Genomic DNA, 12,403 nt, shown 5'->3' with positions numbered 1-12,403 from the left:
CCTCCCAGGCTTGCGGCGCCGATCAGCTTAGGTTCCGCAAGCCTGGGAGGTGGGAGAAGTGAAGCAGCGACAGCATGCTCGGGGAGGAGGAGGGGCAGGGGTGGGCTGAGGCGAAGGGCGTGTCTCAGGGTGGAGGGTGGGGAGCTGCCACGGGGGGGCGCCTCAGGGCGGGGGCTCGGGGACGGAGGAGGGCGCAAGGTGGAAGTTTCACCTAGGGCATGCCCTTGGTAAAAATGGAATGTGACTGAAATCATGTTTAGACAGGGTGCATTTTTTATTTTTTTCTCACTGAGAAATTCCCTTTGAAACAATTGAAGATCATATGACATGGACATTATTTCCCCATGGCCTGCTTGATTTTCCCATTAAAGATGTGAGAGGAATGAGTGCAATTTATTTTTTGCTTATAACTGAGATATTTTAACTATGTAAGAAGAGGCATATAGTTAGGCAGCACAGAAGCCAGGTTAGCTAGCTCTCATGTAATAAAATAATTAGTAAACTTCTTTACCTGTGGTGTCCAGCCTCCCATCACATAGAGTTTATTATTTACTGTTACCACAGCATGGCAGGCCAGTTGCACCGGAAGAGGCGCCACGCTTCTCCAGCTATCTTGCTCCATGGAATACTTCTCAACACAGTTTGTGACCAGATATTGGTTTTTCAGTTTCATTTGCCCTCCTATGACATACAGGTCATTATGAACAGTGCCCAAGGCATAGAGTTCACGAAACTGAGCAGTGCACAAACTTTGCCAAAACCGGTTTCCTCTACCACGGTACCTGTAGGAAAATCCAAAGTTAGAAACTGTAGTTCTGATAAAATCATATCAGGGGTCAGAATTTGGCCCTAAATATAGAAGGAAATGCCTCAGTGTTTCAGGGAGAGGGACGGATTGCCCTGTGTAACAAATTGCTTTGGGTAACTGAAATCTGTATACAAACATATGGGGAGAATGCTTTCTCTAGTGGCCTTTTCCTGTTCCAGGAACCTTATTTATAGTTTAACTTTAAAACAATGATTAATTTTTTCCTCCCATTTGAGGATACACACCTATAAATTTCAATGTTCTTGGCTTTTTGTCTAGACATTTTGACAGCACTGGCCTCCCCTGCCACAATAATATCGTTGTTCTCAGTGACAACACCGGTACACACACATCCTAAACCCTCACCATACTTCGGGGAGGAAATGAAGTAAGTCTTTTGTGTTGCAGGAGCGTAACAAAAACTGGCATCTGCATAGCTACCATGTCTTGATCGAATCCCCAGAGAATTATTGCCGATGCAAAGTAGAAGACTGGTGGTCTCCATACCATAGCGAAGACTGAGAGAGGGGTGGTTGGGTTTCTTTATAGTTTCTAAAGCTCCATCAATCATATCATGGCATTCTGAATTAGACAGAAGCACCGTGTTCCTTTTCCGAGCTTCCACCAGGAAAGAAGGGCTTACAAGTTCCAGTCTCACTTGCTTCAGGAGTCCAATCAGGTGCTCAACACGTGATTTTCTGCTATGGTTCACCCATCTGAGGACCAGGTCCAAAATGCTCTCCTCCCGGGATACATTCAGATCATCTGATCTTATGAGACTCAGCAATTGCTGTGCTTCAATCTCTAATATTTCTTCATGCAAGCTCACCTCAGCAAAGTGCTGATACAAATATTGTCTAGCTTGATCAGACAATTCTTCTGCCCCAATGTGCTTTGCAAAATAGTAGATCCCCACACAGTTGGAAGCATCCATATGGTCCATCATGTATTTCTGACACACATTGAAAACATCTTCCATCTGCATAAAAAATGCAGCAACAGCAACACTTTGGACATTGAAATTAGTGAGGTTCAAATCTGCACTGTACATGTAGTTGAGTATTATGGACACACTCTCTGATGAGATGTCATAGAGCACCACTTCTCTTTGGGTGCATTCAAGCAAGCCACAGGTAAACATGGCTTTGAAATAGGGACTGAATGCAGCCAATATCAGTTTATGGCAGGGGAACTTCTCACCTTCTGCTACAAGGACCACATCAATCATTTGTGTTAATTCTTTCATACTGTTTAATTGATCCAGTAAAGTCAAGCTATGTCGCAGCTTCCTTTTCCCTTCGGTCTTGTGATCCATGATAAAACTCCAAATTTTCTATTTTTAAATCTCTTCAAGAACTTGCTTGATTTTTGGAAGGTCTATTTGCATGTTCGATTGCTCTCAAAGTGATATGCTGTCACCATAAAATATTTCTGCGGGGAGGAAAGCATATAATTTTCTTATAAGAATAAATCCTCAGACAATTGAATTTTGCTGTTAAATCCTAATGATAGTAAGCATTTCTAGAGGACAGGTTACAAAACATTAATACATACTTGAGCATGTATAACAGTTTCATTTTCAAACTGAGCTTGATTCCAAGATGAGGACTATAGCATTTTCACTTTCATTTTTGATGCCTGAACAAATGAAATACAGTTTTCATTTTGCATCTCAAATTGATACATATTTTTAATATTCTGACTGGTCACTGGCATTTAATATAAAAAATATTGCATTACAGTAATGTTCTCATGATGTAATGCATGCTACCAAGTATTTATGGTATTGTTTAGAGAGATCCAAGAGATTAAATATTATGTCCCAACTGGAATTAAAATTACAAGGACAAGTCCTCCAGGCCTCACTCAATCAAAACTCTTACTGATATTATGTGTAGACATCCAGCTACCTGCTAACTGAAAATTTGACCCATGTTTCTGCTTAGCCTAAAAATCAGTTATGGGTATTGACAATGACACTCGTCAATTGAGCCGATTTTGACGTATACTGTCAGGTTAAAAGTCACATGTTTTATTGACCTTACCTATGTGACAAATAGGTTTCACACCTTAGATTATTCAAATTAAAAGAAATTTAAAATGTACTTGTCACCATTACCTTTTACATTTATCTCAGCCTAGATTTTGAGAATCAACTCGTCAGTTTCATTTCTGTTTATAGCCCATTTAGAATCACTTTCAGGCTGTCACAGGCTAACACAGTGTTGCAGTATTTGCCTTGCAAACTCTGCAACCCAGTGGGAGTTCTGTGACTGCAATTAATGCAGGGTTGATCCCTTATTAAAGTCTTTTGCCTGCTTTGACTAGTTTTAGATGTGATAAAACTCCAAGGGAAAAAATATACTTTCAACAACTATAATTTTCTCTATGCCATTTGGCTCACGGTTTTTCTCCCTTTTTCCTGACATGTCACAGATATAAAAATGAAATACAAAGGGCCTGATTTCAGGATATTTACATTGGCAAATAACTGGAATAACACGTTGTGAGTCAGTGTTCTCCAGAGACAAAGGCCACCTCAAATGATCTTTGAGGTTCAGTAATTTTTCCCTTTCTCCCCTCAGTTTTCTTATCAGTCAAAGAAAAAGAAACCCCAAACCTTCCTTTCAGAGTTCTCTTTTGTAGCTCCCTGCTGTCACCTCTCTTAGGGCCTGATCCAAAGTCTATTAAAGCAAATGGAAAGATTCTCAATGACTGTAAAAGTCCATGGATCAGGTCTTCAAGCTTCAGTACACACACACACACACACACACACACACACACACACACACACACACACACACACACACACACCCCTAAAGAAAACCAGTCCACCAAGCAGATGCTGAACATCACCTTATAGTTCGGCTTGTCATTTTGAAATCATCTAGTCCATCAGTGGCACACTTCAGTGCTCACTGTTCCTTAAAGACTTCAGCAGGAGTTTTGTCTGGGTAACATGACCACCAATGCAAGTGAGTGAAGAATTCAGATTCACTATAATTTTACACCAGAGTAAATGTACATAATGCAAGATAGTAGAGATTCAAGCCCACTAAGCCCATAAAAAGGGCCTGTTTACACAACAGACCTGGTTCTCTGCTCAAACTGGGGTCAAAGACGTAATGGGCAATCGGCAGACATTGGGTGGCACCACCTACCCATTAGTCCCCCTGCATCTCTCGGCTCAGCTCCCAGCTTACAGAAGAGTATTGAGAGAAAATCCCTGCACTTCTGTCCTCCCACTAGCAGGGACAGCTATGAGGTGGCCTCCGACTTGGTGCAGTAGCAGCTACCACCCTGCCTCTCCCCCTGCTGGCAGCCTTCTCTGTGGGGTTGAGGAGAAAAGTAGGGCAGGCAGAGAAGATGTCATTGAGGAGAGGCAACCTTAGACCTGGTGCTCACATGGCAAGGGAGGGGAGGAGGACCCCAGGTGAGCGGGAGAAAGGCTGCAGGAAGTAGGGAGAGACCCACAGGGATATACAAAGGTAGGGGATTGTTCTTAGATCTGAGGACAGTGCACTGGGGAGAGGGGAGGACGAACATCAGAACCAGTGGAGAGAAAGCAGAAGAAAGAGGAATGGAGGGAGAGAGTTAGGTTCTATCTACCTACCTACCCGTCACCATCACATCTGAGGACCTCCATTCTTCCCAAGTGTTTCAAAATACAGTCCTGTCTGCCTGCACTATGACATTTACCATGTTGGAGAACACCGTTAAAACATGGCCATTCCTCCCCACATAGTTATTAACTTAAAATATGATCTGGTAGTGTTGTTGGAAGGGGCCTGGGACTAAACAATGGGCCTGAGTCTGCATTGTCTTACACCAGCGTAACTCCGTTTACTACTGATTTGCACCAGGCTATCTGAGGGGAGAATCCAGCTCATGTTTCTAAACTGTGTGCTATAGCCTTTCCAAAGGCCTTAACGTAGCTCAGTGACATCGTTTAACAAGGTTTGGTGCCATCTATATTGGTCCCAGATGGTATTTTAATTGAATTTTAATTATTTATATACTGTATCTTTATGTTTATCCAAACAGAAAAAATGTGAAGGACACAGTGGTTTTGTAATCTTTTTCTTTGTACCTCACAACCCCCCCAATTCAGTTTAAAAGCTATGTACTTGGAGATGCACTGATATAAACCCATGTGAGGGGAGAATGAGGCCTTGTAAATCTGTGCCAATGCACATGTATCTGTCATATCTAGAGGCATCAGTGTTTTAACACACTTTTTGTTTGTAGGGTGATAATGAGACAGTACTGTTACAGAACTGTGTTAAGGAATCATGTTACAGGGTAAGTGTTTTGTTGACAGGCTGTAAAGCCATGGTATAGCCATGTTTGAAAGCTGTCATAAAGACGGTCATAAACCTGCTCCCAAATCCTGCAAACACTAAATAGGACTATTCAAATAAGAAACATTATACACAAGCAGGAGCAGGATCTCAGTCTGCAGCTGTGGTGAGCACCTCCCTGTAGCATTAACAAGAAGACTCTACGCTGTAGGCTCATTTTCGTTAACAAAAAAGACATCAATATGAAAAACATAAGTGTATGAAATTATCAAAAAATCCACTAAGGGGCTCCTCACAGCAGAGTCCACATCTCTCTGTAGTGTCAAAGTTTAGAAATCATAATGATCTCCCAAGCGAGGAAGGGCTGTGCAGTTACAGTACCAGCCCCAGGACTGTGCTTTCAGTTAAGATGTTTGCATAACTAGTCATCACGCTGTTTTAGCAAGTTACGTGGATTTCTTACGCTGAACCTACAGTAACGGCCAGACATATCAATTGACTTTGTCACTTCTTTCCATTTTCCAAGTCTTGAGCTCAACACAACAAATTTGAGCAATGGATCAGGATTATTACCAGGTTTTAAAAATGTATCTGGAAAACAAACCATAACTTTGTAGTATCTCTGAGGGCCAAATTCTGAGTTTATAACTCAGTTTGTACTCAGTGAAAAGAAGTGAGAATTTTGCTGGAATAAAGACTTAGTGGAGAATGAAAAAGGACCTCAGGACTGGGCCCTATGCTTGTGAAAGGTGACAAAGGTGACAGTATAGCCACTTTTTGCTGTTTACATTGAAATTGAATATTTGAGAACCCATTACACTACTGATCCAGTAGCTGACTTCACTGGGAGTTCTGCCTAGGGCTTGTAGGATTAATTGGGCCTTAAAGTTGAATAGCAAATGATTTTTTAAGTAGGAGCTGCCTTTTTTTTATATTTTGTTATGAAGAAGGAATAAAATTACTTCAACTTTAACTGCAGTTAACACTTTTCAGATCTGAAGTTATAATATTTATCTCTCCTCATAAGAACTGCACATTTCTTTAGCCTCCTCCAATCAAAGATCTCAAAGCACTTTCACAAACATTACTGAATGAAATCTTGCAACCCCCCGCTTGTGAGGTAGGGATTTTTCCCCATTCTACAGATGAGGAAACTTTGCATAAAGAACTGAAAGGTTACTAAGTAAGATTGAAGATGAACAAGGAAAAAAACCCGGGGGTGAAAAAATTCTTTCATTGGCTTCAGTGGATCCAGAATTTAACTCTTATGCTTCAGCTACAATACCACCATTCTCTTCCTGGCTTTTAGTTTAACATTTCATTTAGGTGAGGTAACTGGAAGGACATTACTACTCTCACATACACTATTGGAAAGGTTATTAAAAGGATAATAATAAAATGGGGCTGCTCTGCTTTCTGCTCTGGTTTATAAAAGGAAAAGATGGAACATTTATATTAAAGAAAGGATAAATGGGACACAAATGTAAATTGCAGCCAAATACTGTATTTATATCAAGCAAAGGGCTTGGATGTCATTATAAAACTTCCAGTACAATGCTCAAGTGTTTTGTAAGGTCACCAAACGCCCGAAATATATTTATAGCCTTGTTTGCTGATTTCATATTTTTTGGTTGTGAAAAATGGATCTAGTTGCAAATCTTCCATTGCAAATGTTACTTTATTTCAGAGCAACATTCTTGATTTACCTCCTATTCTCATCTGCTACCTTTATTTTTATTTTACCCGTTTTGTTAGTTTAATTAAATATTCTTCGTTGTGAAATGCACCTTATTAATAATAATAATACATCATGTTATGCAAAAACTAAAGCTTACCCTCTCCGAGGCTTTAGGATGCTGCATGAACAGTTAAAAACATAAATAAATACACAGTTGTGATCTCAGAATCTTGAATTCCAGCTTTTATAAAATTGTCATACTGTAAGCGTACTCTGTCCTTGATTCTCAGTTCCACTACAGCCCCTTTGCGCTGCTCCAATGCAGAGGGACTGTAAACCAGGTAGAGCTGCTCATCCCCTCAAAATTTCCCTTGTATAGAGAGATTTCTCAACTGGAGTAGAGTCAGCACTGTGAGTCTGTCATTCCTTTTTAGCCCCTACACAGGCAGCTTGGCTGAGGGAAAAAGGTGTGGCTGGATTACCTTTGTGCTCCAACAATTCCCAGCCACCAGAAGAAGCCCTTGTGGAAGATGGCAGTCAGATGTAAAATAGAGCAGCCTTCAGGCCAGTCCTAGAATCTGGAGGGTACAAAGGTGGTACAAAAGCCTCCTTTGTCCCATTTTCCTTTGGGTTCTGTACAAAGCACTGCTCAGTCAAAGCCAAGAACTGGGGCCTCTGCCTACATATTCTTTATGTTTTCTATGCTCTGATGAGCTAGGAAGAAAATATGTTGATTACACATACTTTATGCCCTGGCTAGCAGCCACTAGAGACGTAAATCAATATCAGGGTGATAACATTACAAACTGTGTGTTTAGAATCCCAATATTATATGGACACAAATTAGATATTGGGAATGGCAATATACAAAAACCTGTAGGAGAACACTTCAATCTCCCTGGCCACACAATAGCAGATTTAAAGGTAGCCATCCTGCGGCAAAAAAAACTTCAGGACCAGACTTCAAAGAGAAACTGCTGAGATTCAGTTCATCTGCAAATTTGACACCATCTGCTCATGATTAAACAAAGGCTAGCCAACTACAAAAGCAGTTTCTCCTCCCTTGGTGTTCACACTTCAACGGCTAGAAGAGGGCCCCATCCTCCCTGATTGAACTAACCTCGTTATCTCTAGCCTGATTCTTGCTTGCATATTTATACCTTTCTCTGGAAATTTCCAGAACATGCATCCAATGAAGTGGGTATTCACCCACGAAAGCTCATGCTCCAATATGTTTGTTAATCTATAAGGTGCCACAGAACTCTTTGCCAATATTATATTACTGTATGGCCTTTAGTAATGGGCTTTACTTTCTATAAAACCTCCATCTAAATGACTTAGGAGCCCAAGTTCCATTTTCAAAAGTGATTTAGGCTTTCATTGTGACATAGGCTCCTAAGTCACACAGGCATTTTGAAAATTATGCCCGTAGGGCCTGATCCAAGTCCCAGTGAAGTCAAAGGAATGGCTCACATTGATTTAAATGGGAGCTGGATCAGACCTATAACTAGTATGTCTCTTCATTGTTCTAGGTGATTTGCACTGAGTTGCTTTGAGCTGGAATGGGTGGGGGTGATGAGTCTTCAAACTTTTCTGAGGTTGCAAGTAGAATTCTGTCTTTGGGATGAGATTGGCCCATATAACATACAGTGTGAGTGTATTTTGCTCATTTCTTTTTTCGAAACCCTTTAGTACATATTTATTTTCACCCAGTTCTAGGCAATGTGAGTTCTTATGCACCCCACACATGGGCTGGCTTCTGCTAGAAAGCTTGTTGCTGAACATGCTCTTGATAGGCTCCCTAGTGATCTTCAGTGTGCACATGGTGTGCTTGACAGCTTTCATTTAAAAAACCCCAGGATCATCGCTGACAAACAGCGTACCTGACCTTGTGTTCGCTACTGTGATGTATATAGCTATGTAACTGTTATGACCCTGTTTGTGTGTACTGTACTTTTAAAATGCTAACTGCTGTCAGCAGAGACTGGCAGCCATTTTGTGTTACGTTCAGGTCAGATTGCTACAGAGGACACACACACGCACACACTGCTCCCTCATGCAGGGCTGGTTCCAGGCACCAGCTCAGCAAGCAGGTGGTTGGGGCAGCTAACGGTGAGGGGTGGCACGTCCGACTCTTTGGCAGCAATTCGGTGGCGGGTCCTTCACTCCCTCTCGGAGCAAAGGACCAGCCGCCAAATTGCCACCAAAGACTGAAGTGGCGGCAGTAGTGCCACAGATCACAATCGCGGCTTTTTTCTTTTTCTTTTTCTTTTTTTTTTTGCTGCTTGGGGTGGCAAAAACCCTGGAGCTGGCTCTGCCCTCATGGACCCTTACTTTTCTTCTTCCTGGTTTTGTTGCTCTCTTAAACTAAAGTAAAAATAATTCAGACTTAACATAGCGTTTTGCTCTTTGGGTTTGGAGAAACAACACAACACCTAACAATGGGTTTTTCAGCATTTTACAATGCTACACAAACTGTTGGCTGTATCTTTGATCAGTGGACATTTGAAGATGCTTTGATTGCTTTTCAAAGGGGATGTGTGGTGTGTGATCCTGAAAAGTTTTGACATTGAGAACTGCATTTATTGCCAGCCCAGAGCCCTGATTAGGGTGATCAGTTGTCCTGATTTTATAGGGACAGTCCCGATTTTTGGATCTTTTTCTTATATAGGCTCCTATTACCCCCTACCCCTGTCCCAATTTTTCACACTTGCTGTCTGCTCACCCTAGTCCTGAAGTGGAGTTAGATTCATACTGATTCATTCCCAGCAAATACACCTCTACCTCGATATAACGTTGTCCTAAGGAGCCAAAAAATCTTACCACGTTATAGGTGAAATTGCATTATATCAAACTTGCTTTGATCCACCGGAGTGTGCAGCCCTGCCCGCCCGGAGCACTGCTTTACCACGTTATGTTCGAATTCGTGGTATATCGGGTCATGTTATATCGAGGTAGAGGTGTACGAGGAATTTTTTTTCTTTAAAATGTTACAGATTCATAAATATCAAAGAGCTAGGAATTAAATGACAATTATGCCTTAGCCTGACTTTAATTTGAGCATGCTCCAAAACCCTGGGAAATCAATGAAGAGACTCCCATCGACTGTACTGGGCATTAGATCAGGGACTTTGTGCACATAAAAATTAGCACAAGCAAATTCCTGTGTGGGCAGTTTTTGTGCACTAATCAGTGGTACATGAAAGCGATATAAGTTATACACACAAAACTCATTTTTGTTCAGTTTGCATTGCACTTTGCAGATGGGTTTTGCGTATATAAAAATATCATTTGCACAGAGAAGTGACAGTGCACAAAAAGTGCATGCACAAGTATTTTACACCGAAAATGATCTATTCAGAAAACAAGTCCATTTTTCGAAAATTTCCTCTGTTAGCTAAATCCATCTGCCAAAGCTCTCAAGTTTCTCTTTTCATTTGTATAAACATGTTTGATATACCAGAAAATACTGGAAAGCTTGAAATATTATTCATGTTTTTGCTTTTATAAATTGTTTGGACTATTTTGTGATTACAACACATGTAATTTAATAATTTGTATAAACCAATTTCCACTTTCATTTTTTAAATTGGCAAAACTTGTGAAATATAATTGACAATAATTACTTGAGAAACTTTACTTACCAGAGCAGTCATCTGGTTAGCAAATGCTAGTGTTCTAAGAGTTAACATCTGTCAATCAACAGTGCAATTCAAATAGCTTGCTAATTGTAGAACCCTGACCTCTTGACGTCAGCATTTCACTAGTTACTGTGCAATTTATGTGAATCTATCCTTTCCTATAACTTCCCCTAGTTTTAGTTTCAGTCAGTAGCAGGCAAATATCATTGTAGGGCTATATGCCTCCTCCCCCGCACTTCAAACCCATAACAACCCACCAACCCAGGGCAACAACATAGCAGTAAATCTCAAACAGCCCCACAATGATACACCTACACTACAAATTCAGAACTCCATAGTCCAGGTCAAACCTAGGCACATGCAAATCCTTAGACAGCAGAGCAACTGGTTCTCCAAGAGCCCTTGCTGAAAGTGCATGTATTTTTCAGGTTTGCAGAGAGTGCAAAGGTCCCTATATTGGTGTGTGAAGCACTGGGACCCCCAAGTTTCCACATCTGCAGAGAGTCTCTGTTTTCACATCTACTGCAAACCCCATATAACTACAAATAGACCCCTGGTTTTGTTCTCAGTGGTTCCCATATTGATATCCCTGGGAATGAGTCCCATATGCCCATTTTGAAATCTACAGAGAGCCCTATATGGAAGTGAGAGGGTCTTTGTTTCAGCACCTCCAGGGGGTGCCCAACAGGTGCAAAGGGCTCCAATTTATCTGCCTCATGTAACTGCCAATGGGCCTCAGTTTTGACATCCCTATGTGGCCCCCTAAGATCTTCAGGGCCTCTCCAACCCTGTCCATGACAATAACACCCCTGCAACAATCCACAGTGGGACTTGCTCACTGCTTGTGAGCCTCAGCAGCAAATCCCCTTCTCTCTTGTGCCTAGAGATGGGAGTGGATATATTTACCTTTCTCCCTATTGTCCCCGACGCCTCTGGATCTGCATATGTCTGGGAGACTGTGTGAGAGAGAGATAAGGGGGGCAAATGGAAGCGAAAGAGATACCTCATATGGCTGCTGCTTATCTGAGAGCCTCATGTGGAAAGAGAGGGAGCCAGCGTTATTATTAGGCTTGGCTGGGTTCCTGGTTGTGAGAGGGAGCCGTTTTAATAATAATATCTATCTCATAGAACTGGAAGGGACCTTGAAAGGTCATTGAATCCAGCCCCTGCCTTCACTAGCAGGACCAAGTACTGATTCTGCCCCAGATCCCTAAGTGGGCCCCCTCAAGAATTGAACTTACAATGCTGGGTTTAGTAGGCCAATGCTCAAAACCACTGAGCTATCCCTCCCCCTGAAAAGTTTTTTCTAATTTATCTCGATTTCAGTAAGGCATTTGATACGGTTCCACATGCAGAGTACATTAGGACTAAATGAAAGGCCTTGGATTGGCACTGGCGTCTCCCACTATCCCGCTTCCTTCCACTAACTGATTTGTCAGCAGCCACATATAGCTAGTAAGAAAACATTGGGATCCTTGTGTGACCAGACAGCTGCCACTGCACCTTCTCACTCGCGAAAGTTAAGTTTATAAATCCGTCCTAAACAGATCCATCAGCCTTTCTCCACTCCCACATTAAAGGAAACGTGGACTGGGGCTTCAGTAGAAAATGGTTCTACTCTTGCTCTTATACGGTAGGATTCTGTATGGGATGCCACTGTGCCAAGCACATTTAGACTAGGGTTTGACCTACCATAGTGACAGATTAAGGGTAGAGTTCCAGCCATAATTCTAAGAGCCAAACTTTTTCTTCAGATATATGTGCACAACTCCTGTTGAGTATGGATGGTGGGATTTGGCCCTTACTGTGTTGTCAGTACAGAATATTCTCTTATTTCTATGGTGCCTTTTGCAGTTCCTATATTACAGAGGTTTGAACTCCTTCAGGTCTATTGACTCTGACTCTGCACCCACAACTCCATTCTTCCTGCTTTGTGCCACTCCAACTACCTTGGTTATTCCCCAGTTCAGGAAAA

The 12,403-nt window shown here is 41.7% G+C and overlaps 1 protein-coding gene across 2 annotated transcripts in view; it reads right to left on the bottom strand.

Moving 5' to 3' along the window:
- The window catches only part of KBTBD12 (kelch repeat and BTB domain containing 12), a 46,801-nt gene extending 35,395 nt beyond the window's left edge, over window positions 1-11,406 (bottom strand). The window contains exons 1-3 of one of the 2 annotated variants that reach the window (XM_050958507.1): window positions 11,335-11,406; window positions 1,054-2,239; window positions 512-782 (exon numbers count right to left, since the gene is read on the bottom strand). In XM_050958507.1, coding sequence (XP_050814464.1) covers window positions 512-782; window positions 1,054-2,123 — 1,341 coding nt within the window. In that variant the 5' untranslated portion in view covers window positions 2,124-2,239; window positions 11,335-11,406. Of the gene's footprint in view, window positions 1-511; window positions 783-1,053; window positions 2,240-10,431; window positions 10,810-11,334 lie in introns of those variants that run through there. The other variant, XM_050958505.1, reaches the window with a different exon arrangement.
- Window positions 11,407-12,403: the final 997 nt, after the last annotated feature.

This window comes from Gopherus flavomarginatus, chromosome 6 (genome assembly GCF_025201925.1).
Source record: "Gopherus flavomarginatus isolate rGopFla2 chromosome 6, rGopFla2.mat.asm, whole genome shotgun sequence".
NCBI lineage: Eukaryota > Metazoa > Chordata > Testudines > Testudinidae > Gopherus > Gopherus flavomarginatus.
This window is presented reverse-complemented; position numbering and strand designations above follow the sequence as displayed.